Here is an 18,551-nt window from a genome sequence, read left to right as displayed (position 1 = left end):
CGTGCGCGGGAGCACGCAGAGCCGCTCGGCCCCGGGCCGCGCGCCTTGCGTGCGCGCGCAGGCCGGGGGGCGGGGCGTGTGGGACGAGCCTCCGGCGGGCTCGAGGCGGAGGCGGGGCCGGAGAGGGGTAGAGGGCGGGGCGGGGCATAGCTACCTCCTCCTCCTCCTCCGCCTCCGTCTCCCCCGCCTCCTCCGCCTCCTCCGCCTCCACCTCCACCACCACCATCACCACCTCCTCCTCCTCCTCCTCCTCCTCCTCCTCCTCCACCTCCTGCGAGGCTGGGCTGGCGGCGGCGGCGGGAGCCGGATGACCCGCGGAGGGGCGCCTCGGCCATGACTGCGGAGCTGCAGCAGGACGACGCGGCCGGAGCAGCGGACCGGCGCGGCTCGGTGGGCCCCGCGGCGGCGAGCGGGGGCCGGGGGAGGCTCGGGGTCCCGGGAGGGGAGGGGGCTGCGGGGCGCGGGCCGGAGCGGCGCGGGCCCGGGCGGGCCTGCGGGGCTGCGGGCTAGGGGCGGGAGGGGGCTACGGAGGGCGCCGGCGCTGGTCGGGCGGGGGCGAGGGCAGTGCGCCGGCGAAGGGGCTGAAGTCTTTGCAGGGCTCGGGTCGCAGGGATCGGGGACGCCGTTCGAGTCCGCGGCGAGCTCATGTTGCGAGGGGAGTAGGTATAAAGGGCAGGACTTGGGGTTGTGTGCATCAGGGCTTTTTCGGGGGAGCGCTCGTGGGCCCTGACCTGGGTGAGAAACTTCCGAAGGTGGCAGCTTAGGTGGGTTTTGTTTGTTTTCATTTTTAAGTCCCTTTTATACAGTAGTGTTTTGAAGTGTCTAAGCAGACCGAACTTAGCTGACTTAAAGGAGGGATTTATCAACACCTTGTAAAAAAGACCAGGGGTCCTGGTTACCACTCCCTCCCTCCCTTCCCTTACCCCTGCCACCCTCGCTTTTTTTTTTTTTTTTTTTTAAATCAACCTCCCCAGTGCATTCATCCCTGGATTTTTAAGGAGGGAGGAGGAACAGCGCGAGGAATACAAGGTATGCTCACAAATGCCTTCCCATTCCTATTATCTGAGAAGATTGAAACCGATACAGGGATTTCTGGGCTAAGTGGGTGAGAGTGGAACACTGGTTTGGGAGCAAATCAAAAGGCCGATAATGCCCGTGTGAAGAAACTTGGGAAGTAGGCAATTTGAGAATGTCTTCTAAGGTTGCTTTGGAATGCTGTAACAACATTACCTCCTCACCCCTCAACTAGTGTGCTTTTTGGAGACCGAATGGGAAACGTGTGCCAGGTATGCAAATGAGAGTTCGGAAATGAGGAATTTCATAAACATTTACAATACAAAGCTGTCAGATACCTCCACGTGGGAAACCGCTTATGGCTCTTTATTGTGTTCCTGCGCACAGGAGAGCAGTATTGTGGAAGTGAACACACTTCCTTTTTGAACTCCTGTAGTAAGAGATACCTCCTGGTCCTGGGCTCCAAAATGAAAGTAATGTGGATGGTATTTCATGTGCTGATTTCTAACGGGGATGCTATTGTTAGGTGTTCACAAATGCCCATTGGAATCTGAGTCAGGATTTTCTCTGGTTTCACAGATCGTTTCTATTTGTTTTAGGACAGTGACTTCAAAACAGGTGGGAAACATCTTAGTTTTGAGACCGTTGGGTTGATTTTAGGGAAGAGGCTATTTTAAGGCAGAATAAGTCATACTTAAATTTGTTGGGGACCATGTGCCTGTTAATCAAAGGCATCTTCATTTACCTCTGCAACAGTGGCCACTATCAGCATTCCCTACAAGTTTGTATGTGAGGTGTTTGATGAGCACTTGTATGTAAGTCATAGCTATTTTTGGAAAACTTGGAAGTCCCGTTGGCTGTGGCTGGCTGGAGTAGTACCCTGACTCCTGGCCATCTGCAGAGTGATGACATTCAGTGTTCTTCCCAGTGATTCGCCCCATACAGACAGATGATAAGCTTGGAATGCTCGATAATGTTTGCCCTCTTTGTTTTTGCTAATGAAGATGCTTGAAATTAGCAGGCTAGGTTGAAGGAATTCTATACAGGGAAACTACTTTTCACATCTCAGAGGAAAAGTTTTAATAACTTCCTCCTCTTGATGAGTTTCATGTTAGAGTGGCTCTATTTTGGATTCTCTGAAGAATTCTACATTTCCCTTAAAGGGTCCTTAATTGTTCTAGTTGGGAACAGTTATCCTGTCCTGACACTCAGAAGCTATTTAAAACCTAGAATGCTTCCCTTCCCTTATTGTTCAGTTGTGTATGGGACAGACAGAACCCTTCATAGCCTCCCAAGAATTTTAGTGAGAAAAATGTAGTACTCTTGAAATATGTTCTCAGTATGTACTAGCGTCTGAAAGAGGATACTTTGTGATATTACTGAATACCCCAGACTGATACTCGAATTAACCTATAGAAATTACTTACAGGCAGGTTTCTGTGTTTTTTCTTTCCTTATTTTTTTAAGAAAATTTTTTAATGTTTGCTTATTTTGGGGAGAGACAGAGTGTGAGCAGGGGAGGGGCAGAGAGAGAGGCACAGCATCCAAAGCAGACTCCAGGCTCCAAGATGTCAGTGCAGAGCCCAATGCAAGGCTCAAACCCACAAACCATGAGATCCTGACCTGTGCTGAAGTCAGATGCTTAACTGAGCCACCCAGGCACCCAACAGGTTTCTGTGTTTTAATCACTTCTCCACTTGGATAAAAACCAGCAGCACAGTTTACTGTTGTTGTAGGATAAACAACTTGAAGTCAGGTTGGTTCTTATAAACCTGTCATGCTTGGCAGCTGTACTAGAATTCATCACATGTTCTTGATGCTAACTGGAGCCCTATGAAAACCTTCCAGTTTCAGTGAAAATTTAATGTTCTTTTTGCTTCCTCTTGATTTATGGGCTTTTTATTCACGTTTACCTTGTCTCATTAGTTGTGATTTTTGGAACATCAGTCAGTCAGTGTTTGGTTGGCTTTCCCAACTTTTTTTTTTTTTTTTTTGAGGGAGAGAGAGAGGTGGGGGTGCAGAGAGAGATGGGGACAGAGGATCCAACGCAGGCTCCACACGGAAAGCAGCGAGCCCTGTGTGCAGCTCGAACTCCCCAACCATGAGATCACGACCTGAGCTGAAGTCAGATGCTCAATCGACTGAGCCACCCAGGCGCCCTGGCTTTCCCAACTTTAATGCCTCTTCAGCTACAGTTTCTGCTCACACGATGAGTACAATATTTATAAAAAGAATTGACAAGTAAGGCCTCACCAGGCAAGATCTTCCCATGTGTTACATTTCATCGAACAAGTTTAAACAGTAGCCAGTGAAGCATGTTTCTTAAGGAGAATAATGATGCTGGTAATAGTAGCAGCTCACATTAATTGAGCACGTGCTCAGAACTTAACATCCGTTATCTCAGTACTCATGACAACTCCATGAAATCTTCATATCGGAGGCTTTTACTTGTCAGATAATTTGCCCAGGATCACCCACCTAATAAACGATACAGCCAGGACTGAACACAGCAATTTTGAGTCTAAGAGCCCAAGATATCCTTGATCCTACTTCTTAGTCAATGGACCTGTTGTTGTAAGTCAGTACCTTTCTTTTACCCTCCAGAACTTTCCTTGTGTTTTAAACTTTGAATCCTGCCTACATTCTTTCTAAATATACATACAGTCTTCTTTTCTACTTGGATCAGCCTGGTGCTAACTAAAGCGGTGTGTGTGTGTGTGTGTGTGTGCGCGCGCATGTGTGTGTGTGTGTGTGTTTAAGGAGATTTCCTTATTTCTCTTTCTTTCTTTCTTTCTTTCTTTCTTTCTTTCTTTCTTTCTTTCTTTCTTTTTCTTTCTCTCTTTCTTGTTTTTGCTCTTCAGTATCTCTTTTCTTATGGTATGAGTTACCACCCTTCCCTTCCTTCCTTTCTTAGAGATGAGTCTGGATGCATGGCGTCTAGAGAGCCGTTTGATTGTGATTGCTGGAGGAGGATGCTGCTGGCTTCAGCGGGTAGAAGCCAGGGATGCTGCCCAATGTCCTATGATGTGCAGACTAGCCCCCCAAAACAAAGAATCCAGAATGTCAATAATGCTGAGCTTCAGAAACCCTGATCTAAGTGATGTCTCTCCTCGCTCTCCTAAATGATCTCACATTTCCTTGCCTCAAGCCTAAGCCCCAGATAGCTTCACTGTCTTCTATAATCTTGAGACTGAAAATGTGGTCTGTGGACCAGCAGCATCTGAATTATCTAGGAGTGCCTTGGAAATGTAGAGATTTGGGTGTGTTAGAGCCAGCTTGTACTGTCTCTCCAGCCGAAAGTGTGTGTCTCTTCCCAACTCTGTGTTCAGTGACCTCATGGTGTTAGCTTGAAGTTCTCATGGTGGAAGTGTTTATACCAAGGAAATCAACAGCCTCCACAAATCAACATACTCCTGTTGAGGCCTCCACCCTAGACCTGTTGAATCACAGTTTGCCTTTTGACAACATCCCTGAGTGATAACTTTGAGAAGCTCTGCCCGACTGCACAGGATTCCCACTTTCTTCTCTTTCATTTTCTTCTTGTTCTTTTAAGTTTATTCATTTATTTTTGAGAGAGAGCAGGAGAGAATCCCAAGCAGGCTCGATCCCATGAGCCATGAGATCATGACCTGAGCCGAAAGCACAAGTTGGACACTTAACCGACTGAGCCTCCCAGATGCTCCAGAATTCCCATTGTCCATTCAGTTATGTACATGTGTCCCCAGTCCTCCGACAAAATAGCAACAGAATTGCCTTCTGCCCTGTCCAGTGTTTGCCTTGTTCAGCACCTTCCTTTTGTTTACTTTTTGAACCGAGTTTCTAAATCCACCTGTTTCTTCTCTAGAGCATTTTCTCAATTACATTTGTAATTCCAATTCACTGTGGAAAACTTGGAAAACGCTCCCCCACCCGACCCTGTGGGCAAGACTAGCTCTTGGCAGTTGGAGGCACAGCCCCCAGACCAAGGCAAATTGGTTCCCAGCCTGCACCAGAGCAGCAGCGAGAACCCAGATAGGAGGCGATAGGAGGCTTTTACTGTTTGTCGCTTGGGAATGAAATGGATCGCTCGCAGGTGACCGGTGACTAACCACCTTTTCGTGAAATCCGCGGCTTTACAGAAGTAATTCTTTTTGCCATTCTGCTTTGGTTATTCAAGTACCAACTCGAATCCCCTTCTCATGCTTTTATGTGTGATGATTCCTCATTGCCACTTCTTGGTTGCTGTTTATTTTGGCAATTATCTTTATTGCTACTTATTATCGTTTCTGGGTTTTTTTTTTCTTTTTTCCTAAAAACTTCCAGTGTGTATTTTTTAAATCATTTGCCACAGTCTTATCACAGACTAACGTATTGTAGTTTACCCCCACTTCCGAACTGGCTACATCGTTTTACAACTTTCTTAGGAAAATGAGGCCTAGAAAAGATGTTTGAATTTATGTAATACATGCAGCCTTCTTCATCTTACAAATGCAGTAATGGGCCGGGGCGCCTGGGTGGCTCAGTCAGTTGAGTGTCCGACTTCGGCTCAGGTATGATCTCATGGGCATGATCTCATGGTTCGTGAGTTCAAGCCCTGCATCAGGCTCTGTGCAGACAGGACAGCTCAGAGCCTAGAGCCTGCTTTGGATTCTGTGTCTCCCTCTCTCTCTGCCTCTCCCCCACTCATTCTCATTTTCTCTCTGTCTCTCTCTCAAAAATAAATAAACATTTAAAAAATTAAAAAAACAAAAAACAACAACCCCCAAATACAGTAACAGGTCTCAAGAGTTAATTTACTGTAGATCTCATTGTCTAAGTCAGAACCCTGACCTCAGGCTTCAGTTCAGTGACTGGTTCGTACCCTCAGTGCTCCAGCTGCTTTACTTCCGGAACACTCTCTCTTGAACATTTTGGACGTGTATCATTCTGGTTCTTCTTCTCTTTCTTCTCTTTTAGGGGCTAACCTGTTAGCTTTCTTGGTGGTTACTTTCCTTTTATGAACTTCTTCCAAATCTGCATTTGTAATCCTGACTTGCAAATGACTTCTACTCCCCTATTTGCAAATGCTAGTTCAACAATTCTTGCATATCAGCATCCTTGGCTATGACCATTTGCTGCATAGCCACTTTCGCCACAGGTGCATGAGGCATGGGAATATATACTTGTCATACTAGCCTCTGCCTTATGCCATTTTCGGCCCTGAGCACTTTTTTGTACATACTCTGCAAGGTATGATTATTATGTCTTATTACAGAAGAGGACAATCATACTCAGATCTTAATATAGCTTAGAAAGGCCCAATATGAGATTTTAAACCAAAGCCTGTTTGGCTCCATGCTGCAGATGGGAAATGTGGCTTACCCGGGATTAAATTCTAAGTGGCAGAGTTGGGACCTCAAGCCATCCAGCTTTCTGCCTGGAACACATACCTTTCTCAAACCAAACTTTTCAACTACCACTTGGTAATGTATGAAGTACGTTAGGGCGTATTCTCATCGAACCCATAGAGCAACCTTACGAAGTAAAATTCAGTGTGAGGAGGAAGTAGAATTTGCAAAGCGGTGCAAAGCGATCAAACCAAAACCAAAGCATAGATCGTTTCTCCCAACCTCTGGATGAGTTTCATTGGGCAGGTAGGCCACAATATTTTCCATTTCTGTTTTCTTCTTCGTTTTTTCGTTGTACTAACACATCCTGTGTGCATTACTTCATTTGGTGGTCACATCAGTGCCATCAAAGCTCATGGTACTTTATTTTCCAGATGTGGAAATTGATGGCCTGGGAAGTTGAGATTTACCCAGAGACTAATATGCAGTGGAATCTGGGCCGTGTAGCACTATTCCCACTGTCTAGGCTTTCTACATAAAAAGGGAGGTCAAAATACCAGACATTCAAATCTCAATTAAAGATCTGCGTCAGTAGGTGCTGGCAGCATGCCACATGATAGCTTGGTAGTCATTTTATTTATTTATTTTGAGAGAGAGACAGAACAAGCGGGGGAGGGGCAGAGAGGATCTAAAGCAGACTCTGCTGACAGTAGAGAGCCCGGTGTGAGCCTCGAACTCACAAACTATGAGATTGTGACCTGAGTTGAAGTCAGACGCTTAACTCACTGATCCACCCAGGCACCTGCTGATGGTCATTTTAAACTTGAATCATCTTAAAGCAATATTTGCTTTCTCTAGTACTCTTGCCCAAGTTAGTACTTTCCTGCTGTCCTTTTTCTTTTTTGTGTGTGTATATGTGTGAGCACAAATCTTTCTTGATTTTATTCAATTGAGGTGAAATTCACATAACATAAAATTAACTCTTTTAAATTTGAGAGAGAGAGAGAGAGAGAACGCATGCATATGCACAAGTGGGAGAAGGGACAGAAGGAGAGAGATGGAGAGAATCCTAAGCAGGCTCCATGTTCAGTGCAGACCCCGACGCGGGGCTTGATCTCACGACTGTGAGAACATGACCTGAGCCAAAATCAGTGACCTTTAGCATATGTATTCACAAATATTGTGCAGCCACCACCTTCGTGTAGTTCCAAAAACATTTTCAAAACCACAAGAGGAAACCCGTATCCACTAAGCAGTTACTCCCTAGTCCTTCCTTCGCGCGGGCCCCTGTCAACACGGATCTGCTTTCTGTCTCTCTATTTACTTATTTTGGATATTCCATATAAATGGAATCCTACAATATGGGACATTTTGTGTCTGGCTTCTTTCACTTAGTATAACATTCTCATGTTTCAGCCACATTGTAGCTTGTATCTATCTGTGCTTCATTCATTTTAATGACTGGGTAGTATTCCATTCTGTGAATCTACTACATTTTATCCATTTTTCCATTGGTGGACAACTGAGTTGTATCTACCTTTTGGCTTTTATGAATAGAGCTACTGTGAACATGCATGTACAAACATTTTTGAGTACCTGTTTCTGATTCTTTTAGATACATTCCTCCAAGTAGAATTGCTGGGTCATATGGCAATTCTGTCTTTAGTTTTTTGGGGAACTACCAAACCGTTTTCCATAGCAGGTGCGACATTTTATGTCCCTCCACCCCCAGCAGTGCACAAGGGTTTTAGTTTCTCCACCTCCATCCTCTCCAAACATTTATTTTCCGTTTTTCCTTTGTTTTGTTGTATAAGAGCCATCCTCATGTGTGTGAAGTGGTAACTCATTATACTTTTGATTTGCATTTTCCTGATGGCTACTGTTGACCCTCTTTTCATGTGCTTATTGGCCATTTATGTAGTTTCTTTGGAGAAATGTCTGTTCCAAGTCCTTTGCCCATTTTTCGAATTGCATTTGTTTGTGTTTGGTTGTTTGAATTATGAGTTGTAATATATCTGGATACTAGACTTTTATCAGATTTATGATTTGGAAATGTTTTCTCTCCTCCTGGAGGTTGTCATTTCATTTTCTTGATAATGTTTTTTGATGCACAAAAGTTTTTAATTTTGGTGAAGTCTTGCTTACCTCCTTTTTTTTGTTGTTGCTCATGCTTTTGGTGCCGTATCTAATCCATTGCCAAATCCAAGATCATGAAGATTTACTTCTATATTTTAAGAGTTTTGTCATTTTTGCGCTCATATTTAGGTTACTTATCCATTTTGAGTTAGTTTATGGTGGAGGTAGGGGTCCAACTTGATTCTTTTGCATGCAAATGTCTACTTGTGCCAGCATCAGTTTTTGAAGAGACTATTCCCCATCGAATGGTCTTGGCACCTTTGTCAGAGATTAATTGACCATAGATGTATGGTCAATTCCCAAGTCTATTCCCAAGTCTAAATTCCCAAGTCTAATTCATTGATCTGTATGTCGGTCCTTTGCCATATTACACTGGCATGATTCCTGTAGCTTTTTAATAGCTTTTGAAGTCCAGAAGTGTGAGTCCTCCAACTTTGTTTTGTTTGGTTTTGTTTTTCAATATTGTTTTGGCTCTTCAGGGCCCATTGAAATTCCTTATGAATTTGAGGCTCCACTTTTCTGTTTCTGCAAAAATGGCCGTTGGAATTTGGACAGAGATTGCATTGAATTTGCAGGTCACTTTGCATAATATTGCCATCTTAACAACATGAAGTCTTTTGAGATGAAGTTTATTTTGTGTGTCAGCCTGCCTGGAGAATGAGGTGCCCAGACATTTGGTCAATTGTATGTCTGTGAGGGTGCTTCTGAATAAGATTAACGTTTGAGTTGTAGAGGGAGTAAAGCAGATTGCTCTCCCTGATGTCTGTGGGCCTCATCCAATCAATTGAAAACCTGGATAGAACAAATAAGGCTGAGTAAGAGGGAAGGTCACCTACCTGACTGTTCAGCTGGGCCTTTGGTCTCCTGCCCTCAGACTGGAACTTACATTGTCAGCTCTCCTGGTTCTCTGGCTTTCCACCTGAGACTGGAACGACATCTCCAGCTCTTCTGGATGTGCAACTTGCCAACTGAAGATCTGGGGACTTATCAGCCTCCATGATTGCAAGCGCCAATTCCTTATAATAAATTACTTCTCACCCACCCATCTCCCCAACAGGAAACTAGGAATGCAGTGTTCATTTACACACATGCGCGCGCGCATGCACGCACGCACACGCCCTGTTGTTTGTTTCTTTCTCTGGAGAACCGTGACTAATCCAGTCTTCCAATGCATCAACCTGAATATCTTTCCATTCATTTACGTTTTCTTTAACTTTCTTTTTTTTTTTTTTTTTTTTTTTACAATGTTTTATATTTTTCAGAGTACAAGTCTATCACCTGTTTGGCTAAATTTGTTCCTAGGTATTTTACTTTTTTGGATATTATAAATGGGATTAAAATATATATGTGTGTGTTTATTTATTTTTGGAGGAGTGCAAGCGGGGGAGGGGCAGAGAGCAAGGGAACAGAGGATCTGAAGCAAGTGGGCTGACAGCAGCGAGCCCGACGCAGGGCTTGAACTCAACGAACCGCGAGATCATGACCTGAGCTGAAGTCAGACCCTCAACGGACTGAGCCATCCAGGTGCCCCTGGAATTGTTTTTTTAATTTCTTTTTCATATTGTTCATTGCTGCTGTACAGAAACAGTTGATTTTTGCGTGTTGATCTTGTAGCAACTTTGCTGAATTGTTTGTCAGCAAACAAGCAGATGTAGCTCCTTTGGGGTTTTATGTATCCTGTCATCTGTGAACAGGGGCAGATCCTTTCCAGTTTGGATGCCTTTTCTTTTACTTGCCTAATTGTTCTGGCCAGAACTTTTCAATATGATATTGAATAGCATTGGTGAAAGTGGGCATCCTTGTCTTATTCTGATTTCGGGGTGGCTTTCTCAGTCTTTGACTACTGAGTATGATATTAGCTGTGAGTTTTTGTTTTTGCTTTTTAATAAAGGCCCTTTGGATCTTGTTGAGGGAATTCCCTTCCATTCCTAGTTTTCTGATTGTTTTTATCATGAAGAGGTGATGAATTTTGTCAAATGCTCTTTCAATATCAGTCAAGAGAACCGTGTGTTTTCTCCCCCTTGTTCTGTCAGTGTGGTATATTACATTGGTTGGGTTTCTCACTAGTCTCCTCTTCTGTAATGGTCAGCGGCATTCTCTCAGGCATCCAGTTTCAAATATTTGACTAAACTCCGTTTCTCCATTCTTTGAGCTGTTCACTGTGTGTCCCACCTTCTCCGTTCTCCTACCTGCATCCTCCCTGTCCAGTCACACCTGTTTTTATCGGTAGCTTTCTAACTCATAGTTAAGCTTTCTTTCCGTAGTCTCATCTCGCCTTGAAATAGCTGTCCACCTGTGCTAGATTACCCTCCTTAAAGCACCTTTATTTTCCTTCCTATTTTTTCCCTGCCAAGGGACCTGTTTTCCATTGTTCATCAGATCAAGTCCAACCTCATGCTGACATTGAGAACCTTTCCTAGTCCAGTCCCACACCACCTCTCAAGTCCCCGTTGCTTATCGCAAATAGAAACTGCACACAGAGTCCCTCCTAATAATAACTTCGAATTTCACTGTTAGATTTCTAAAACTGGAAGCATGTGCATTTGATTTCTTCTGTCTTTGCCCTTACCTTCCTGGTTTCCCCCATTGACCTTAGCAATATATTACTAAACATGGCATTTTCTTTAATTTGGGAAGATGCATTCTGTATGTCCTTATTGTAACAGTTTCCCGGCCTCATTTCTTGTACTTGATTGGGGCACGTATTCAAAGAAATGAAAAAGCCTTGTCTTAATGTGTTGTACAGTATGAAAGAAGAAAGTTGCAGGACGTGACATCCAGTGGAAAACATATATTCATGTGCATCGGCCATTTCTGGAAAGATATCGGAAACTATTAATGGTGGTTACTCCTGGGAAATGGGACTGAGATGGAAAGAAGGGAGAAATTCCTTTCCGCTTTGTATCCTTTTCTACTATTGGAATTTCTCTGCGCATTTGAAAAAAGAGAGGTGAAAAAAATTGAAAAGTGAATAATGGTTAGTTCCTTCCTGGTTTTTAATTCCAGTTTAAACCCCCCTCTGTGCCACACGAGAGTGGCTACATTTTAAAAGCTTTTAATGCTTTTTTTTTTTTTAATTTTTTTTTCAACGTTTATTTATTTTGGGGACAGAGAGAGACAGAGCATGAACAGGGGAGGGGCAGAGAGAGAGGGAGACACAGAATCGGAAACAGGCTCCAGGCTCTGAGCCATCAGCCCAGAGCCTGACGTGGGGCTCGAACTCACGGACCGCGAGATCGTGACCTGGCTGAAGTCGGACGCTTAACCGACTGCGCCACCCAGGCGCCCCTAAAAGCTTTTAATGCTTTTTAAAAACCATGGGCCAGTGGATGAACTGAAACCGTCCTTTTCATCATGTACCTACTTGATGCGTCATTGAAGTAAGTTGTGAAGTAGCCTCTTCCGGGGAGTTTAGTTTTGTTCACTAAAAAGGATAGAAAGTCTTATCCTCATGACATGTTATGAGTAAACAGGGGTTGTTGGAATAAACGTGGACTTGTTGCTGGAAGAACTGAGAAGGCACCAGGACTTTTGTGGCCAGGTCCTTGTTTTGTGGAATATGGAGGGTCAGTGGCCAACTCTGGATGCATCTAAGACCCTGATGTCCAGACTGGATTTCTGGAGTTGCTGCTAAATATTTTCTTTGATTCCTACAGCTGTACTTTTGCTTTCCTTGGGTACTTAAGTTTCATTTTATTTATTTTTATTTTTAAGGTTTATTTATTTTGAGGGGCACCTGGGTGGCTCAGTCGGTTGAGCGTCTGACTCCAGCTCAGGTCATGATCTCATGGTTTGTGGGTTCAAGCCTCACATCGGGCTCTGTGCTGATAGCTCAGAGCCTGGAGTCTGTGTCAGATTCTGTGTCTCCCTCTCTGTCCCTCCTCCACTCTCGCTTTGTCTCACTTTGTCTCTCAAAAATAAATAAATGTAAAAAAAATTTTTTTTAAGTTTATTTATTTTGAGAGAGAGAGGGAGACAGACACAGTGCAAGTGGGGGAGGAATAGAGAGAGGGAGAGAGAGAGAATCCCAAGCAAGCTCTGAACCACCCAGGCAGAGCCCCGTGTAGGTCTTGAACTCCAGAACCCTGTGATCATGACCTGAGCTCAAATCAAGAGTTGGACTGAGCCACGCAGGTGCCCCTTAAGTTACATTTTAAAATTGGAAAAGCAGGTCTTTAATTTTGGAGAGGACTTCATTAGGCATACTTACAAAGAACTTTGGTAGTTTTTTGGAGTAAGAGAACATTTATCAGTTATTCACTTAGCTTCAAATTTAGAAATGTCTTTGGAAGAATAGACAATTGAGGTTAGGAAACGTGTATGTCCGAATGACAATTGCATTCCTGTATGAGGGAATGGAATAATTTAGAAAGCTCCTCATCACCATGCTAAACTGCGTGTTTTATTTTATTAAAACAAAAAAAAATTTCCGAATATTTATTTTTGAGAGACAGAGAGAGACAGAGCTTGGACAGGGGAGGGGCAGAGAGAGAGGGAGACACAGATTCCCAAGCAGGCTCCAGGCTCTGAGCTGTCAGCACAGAGCCCGACGCGGGGCTTGAACTCCACAGACAGTGAGATCGTGACCTGAGCTGAAGTCACACGCCCAAATGCCTGAGCCACCCAGGTGCCCCTAAACTGGGTGTTTTAAAGATAAAACTCTTAATTATTAATTTCACAAATTTGCCTCATCTGATCAAAGAGAGTTCAAATTTAGCTGCAGTAGGATTAGAGGTGTTAGGGTTTATTATGTGAATAGTCCTTTTCATCGCTTATTGTGGGACGAATTACTGTCTTTGCTTTAAGAAAACATCAGTTCTGAGAAGTGGACTGGATTGCACCAAAATCACTGAGTGGCCGAGGTCAGAAAGCTTGAGTTTCTTCTTTCTAGAGATTTGTGTGTCCCTGTCTTTCTTCACTGCCTCTGGGCAAGAAAAGAGAGTACTTTTTGTTTAATGGAAACAATGTGGATTTAGCTAAGGAAATGCAAACCTGTTGGCTCTTGCTAGTTATTTGACTTCATTATGACTGGAGCACAGGCTTTGTCTTGTCTCCCGTTGGGTGTGGGCTGTGTATATTGCCTCGTAGTTATGGTGAAGTTAATATTTAAATCAGCTTCTTGAGGAGTGCCCGGAAAAGCTGGGAGTTACTAATACAGTAGGATCCTAATGAGCGTAGTGTGTTTGTTACTGTTAAACTAATACCTGAAACGTAGCACACTTCCTAGGATTTGGGCTTTGTTTAACTAATTACATAGGTTTAGCTAAACAGTCCCGAGACTGAGTCATATAGCCGTTATTTGTGTATGTCAGGAGCACGGCTTAATCCTTGTAAAATTTGTTATTCAGGTTCGTAATAGTTATCTCTGATTGGCCTTTTTAATTCAAGACATTTCACGACAAAATGGATTTGGTAAACCGTAGTTTCCTAATCTGCACAACGAAGATAACGATTCCTACCTTTTAGGGTTGTTACAAGGATGACGTGTGTGAGGCACCTAAGGTTCTGGGCACAAAGAAGATGTTGACATGATAGTCCCAATTGTTACCAGCACAGTCCTTTGCATGGTTCAAATTAGGTATTATGTTGTATGATTCTTGCCTTTATGGAGGCAGGAATTTCCCCTTGAAAACAGTTAGAGAACCACATGATGAGAAATACCGGGTAAAGACAGTTTAGTCCCTTTCATTCACAAGCTCATTTGTTCCTGCAATATGGGGGATTCGAAAGGTAGAGAATAGTGTGGACCAGAGTTCTTGGGAATGACTTTAAGGAGGAAGCGAGATGAATCTATCCCTTGGGGCGCCTGGGTAGCTCAGTTGGTTAAGCGTCCATCTGTGGCTTAAGCCATGATCTCGTGGTTCATGGGATTGAGCCCTGCGTTGGGATCAGTGCTGACAGCATGGAGCCTGCTTGGGATTCTCTCTCTCTCCCCCTCTCTCTCTGCCCCTCCCATGCTCATTCTTCCTTTTTCTCTCTCAAAAATAAATAAACTTAAAAAAAAAAAAAAGAAGGGATGAATATAGCCCTGGACTGTGGAATTGGGCATTCCTGGAGATAACAGAAGTTTAACACTAGGAGGCACGAGAGAGGATGCATTTGTGAGGTAAGGACTGAGTAGGAGAAAATGATGGGCAGGTTAAAGGTAGAAGCAGATAACGGCCTCTGAGGAACAAAATCAGGAGTTTGGATTTGAAGTAACATGTAGCGTATTGTTCCTGGAGTTGTACAAAATGATTTTACATAGCTGTCATCTGTGTCCAGAAACTTTTTTGTGCACTGACAGCACAGAGCCTGACCCGGGGCTTGAACTCACCTACCCTGAGATCATGACCTGAGCTGAAATCCAGAGTCAGACGCTTAACTGACCAGTAGCTTTTTTTTTTTTTAAACGTTTATTTATTTTCGAGACAGAGAGAGACAGAGCATGAACAGGGGAGGGGCAGAGAGAGAGGGAGACACAGAATCGGAAGCAGGCTCCAGGCTCTGAGCTGTCAGCACACAGCCTGATGCGGGGCTCGAACTCACCGACCGCGAGATCGTGACCTGAGCCGAAGTCGGACGCTCAACCGACGGAGCCACCCAGGCGCCCCTTGGCCAGTAGCTTTTAAAAAGGGGGGACTCAGAGTTTATTTTCCTTTCGTGTGTGTGTTATTCTAGATGTCTTACAAAGTGGAGAAAGGGGAGTGGGCTTTAATCCATGGCTAAGTATGATGATTGGTGAATTATGTAATACTTGAATACCATATTTCCCTGATTCACATTGATTTGGCATTCTGAGATCTCTGAAGTTGAGATGTTCCTTACACTGTCTGTCTGCAAGTAGCAGGTAGGAGGTACTTAGACTGTCTTCACACGTTTGTGCTTGGTCAGAGCTGCTCCTACTGTCCTGGCGGTTGACTGCATGTGCTGTTGGTTAGTTGAATTTTTAGTCTAGTTAGTTAACGTTTCAGTTTAAAAGATCACACTGTGGGGCACCTGTGTGGCTCAGTTGGTTAAGTGTCCAACTTTGGCTCTGGTCATGATCTCACGGTTCACAGGTTCGAGCCCCACGTCGGGCTCCGTGCTGACAGCTCAGAGCCTGGAGCCTGCTTCGGATTCTGGGTCTCCCTGTCTCTCTGCCCCTCCTCTTTTCGTGCTCTGTCTCTGTCTGTCTCTCCAAAATAAATAAACATTAAAAAAATTAAAAGATCACACTGTGATTTGGCATTTAAATGAAAAAAAGAAAACTGGACGAAGAAAGGCATAGAAACAGAACAGCAGAGTATAAATTTGATTTTATGGGAGGCAAAATATTTGTCCCTGGAGGGATGATCACAGTTTCAAATTTTCTTGCAAAGGTACAATCGAGTGTTTTATGGGACCTAAGAAAGGAAGCCACCCTAGGTATATTAAGTTTTGTTGCTGAGAAACATGCAAAAGAATTGCTTGTCCCATGCCAGGCAGTGCACCTGGGGAAGCGGGGGAAATGGCTATATTTCTCGAAATAAATAAGAAATTTTAGGGCTGCAGGAAGCTGGTGTGACCAATTCACGTGTCTCCTGGGACTGTCATGAAGGCATTGTGTCCTGGTTTAAGTGGCAACTGTTTTTTCTCCTTTGTGGTGCATAAAGTAAGTGTGCCGTTCAGATTCAGTCAAAAGTAGTGTTTACCTCTGACACAGTACTTTCCTGTTTTAGAACTGATTGTCTGACTAAGTAGTCAAAGGTGTGGTTTTGTAAGGCAGGCAAAATAGTGATAGAAAACTCCCAAAGATGCAAGACTAAGGTCAAAATACAAGAATTAATTATCTGCATTGGTTTGCATTAAACACGTATTCTTTTTTTTTTTTTTAATGTTTATTTATTCATTTTTGGGAGAGAGAGAGAGAGCACAAGCAGGGGAGGGGCAGAGAGAGAGGGAGACACAGAATCTGAAGCAGGCTCCAGGCTCTGAGCTGTCAGCACAGGGCCTGACATGGGGCTTGAACCCGTGAACGGTGAGATCATGACCTGAGCCCAAGTCGGATGCTCAGCCAACTGAGCCACCCAGGCACCCCTGAAATAGGTATTCTTGCCTGTTGCCCTTGTCTTCTCAGATACAGCCTGGCGTAGGGTGCAGACTCCCGTGGCAGGGCAGCCGGGGGTCAGATCTCACAGCAGCCCTTCCTACTAGTAACCTTGTGTTGGTGCAGGGACCTCCCTGTGCTTGTTCTCTGTCACAGCGGCATAATACCTGTCACAGCTTTCTTAGGAGGGTGAAACTGAAATCACTTAATACATACGGAGCATGTGTAGCATTGCCTGACAGCAGCGTACGTTAACTACTGTTTCTGACTGGCATGATTCTCTGGGAATCCAAAGTGTCAGTTGTTACACAGGGTAATTGGAGGTGAAGATGTGATTATCAATCCCATGGCTACCTTGTTAGTTCTAGTTTAGGGATAACAACGCCACCCGTTTCCCCCTCCCAATTACAGACGTATGAGGGTTCAGCTTTACGTTGGTGTAAGCGTGGCATGCATCCAGTAGGAACCATACCTTGAATTTGGCATTTCGATCTTTTCCTCAAGCTGGTGCTATGCGATATGCTCCTCTCTGGTGATGCTGGCCCAGGGGCAGTCAGCCGCGCTACCTTGGGGGATCAACAACCGATGCATTTACAACCATTCTGGTTTTCACTTTCTGTACAGCATTCAGTACACTGCATGAGATATTCATCACCTTATTATAAAATAGGTTTTGTGTTGGATGATTTTTTTTCCCCACTGTAGGCCCATGTAAGTGTTCTGAGCACATCTGAGGTAGGCTTAGGCTAAGCTGTGATGTTGGGGAGGTTAGGTCTATTAAATGCATTTTCCACTTAATGATATTTTCAACTTACGATGGCTTTACTGGCATGTAACTCCGTCATAACTTGAGGAAGGTCTGTATTATTCCACCCTTTTTGAGGCATATTGATTTTGATTTTTTAGAAAATTGTGTATGATTGAGATGTATAGATTCACACACTTTTACACATAAAATAAAATGGAATTAGAATTATTTTGAGGGGCGCCTCGGTGGCTCAGTTGGTTGAGTGTCCAACTCTCAATTTGGGCTCAGGTCACTATCTCACAGTTTGCAAGATCGAACCTCACATCGGGCTCCTCGCTGACAGTGCAGAGCCTGCTTGGGATCCTCTCTCTCCCTCTCTCTCTCTGCCCCTCCCCCACTGTCTCTCTCAAAATAAATAAACTTAAAAAAATTATTAAAGAAAAAAAAGAATTAGTTTGGGGAAAAAAACTTTTTAATACTTTATTTTTCTAAAAGCCCTATGCTAGCATTTGCCAAGGCTAAATCCAGACACCTTTTAGTCTGATAGCACTGTCCCAGTATACAGGCAGTGACTACCTTTGACAAGACTCATAGCCTCCAAGAGTGCTGGTCTCAGCAGCATCGGGTTCCATTTCTATCCTATGACTGTGGCCCATGACCAGAGCAGAAAGACTGTTGATGCTTTTCTGAGCACTTGTGCAGGTCTGTTTCAGTTAGTTATTTCTAGTTGTGTGATATTTAAGTGTTGCGTTGGGCCCTCAGCTGTTGAAAAACATAGGATACTATTTCTGTTACAGCTGACAGTGAGTGTAGACTACCTCTTGGAGACATATTACTAACTGAAAGATAGTTGATGGGGAGCATCAGATATTGAATTGGGGCTTAATATCAAAACAACCTTAGGCATGGTATAAATTTGATTTCTTTTCGCTGAATTAAATTTGAACTATTTCGTTTTCAGTAATCTATCTAAAAGAATTGAGTGAGCCAGTTCTTTAGACGAGCTTGCTTGTGAAAAATAGGTGTTTTGTGTTAACTTTTGTCTTTGTGCAAAACAGGGTAAAGTGTTCCAATGAAGACTTGAAGGCTGTAAAGGAGTTAGAAACTGATCTTGTGGTAGCTGGAAGTTAACAAGATAGGTTTTTCCATGATTCTGATTAATGAAGACAAAGGCTTCCATAGTTTATTCCCTCTGGAATTTTATTTACAATTCAGAAAATGTTGGTTCTGTCTCTGCTTTTTAAGCAATCAAATCTGAAGTTTTAAATCATGACGTTGGTGGTATCATTTGTTAATTACG

General features: G+C 43.7%; 1 protein-coding gene across 5 annotated transcripts in view; it reads left to right on the top strand.

Moving 5' to 3' along the window:
* Positions 1-190: 190 nt before the first annotated feature.
* Positions 191-18,551, top strand: part of USP28 (ubiquitin specific peptidase 28) — a 67,089-nt gene continuing 48,728 nt past the window's right edge. For 3 of the 5 annotated variants that reach the window (XM_043579374.1, XM_043579375.1, XM_043579373.1), the window contains exon 1: positions 216-390. In XM_043579374.1, coding sequence (XP_043435309.1) covers positions 334-390 — 57 coding nt within the window. In that variant the 5' untranslated portion in view covers positions 216-333. Of the gene's footprint in view, positions 391-18,551 lie in introns of all 5 variants that reach the window. The other 2 variants (XM_043579376.1, XM_043579379.1) reach the window with 2 other exon arrangements.

This window comes from Prionailurus bengalensis, chromosome D1 (assembly GCF_016509475.1).
Source record: "Prionailurus bengalensis isolate Pbe53 chromosome D1, Fcat_Pben_1.1_paternal_pri, whole genome shotgun sequence".
Taxonomy (NCBI): Eukaryota; Metazoa; Chordata; class Mammalia; order Carnivora; family Felidae; genus Prionailurus; species Prionailurus bengalensis.
Note: the sequence above shows the minus strand (reverse complement) of the source record. Positions and strands in the feature narration are given on the sequence as shown.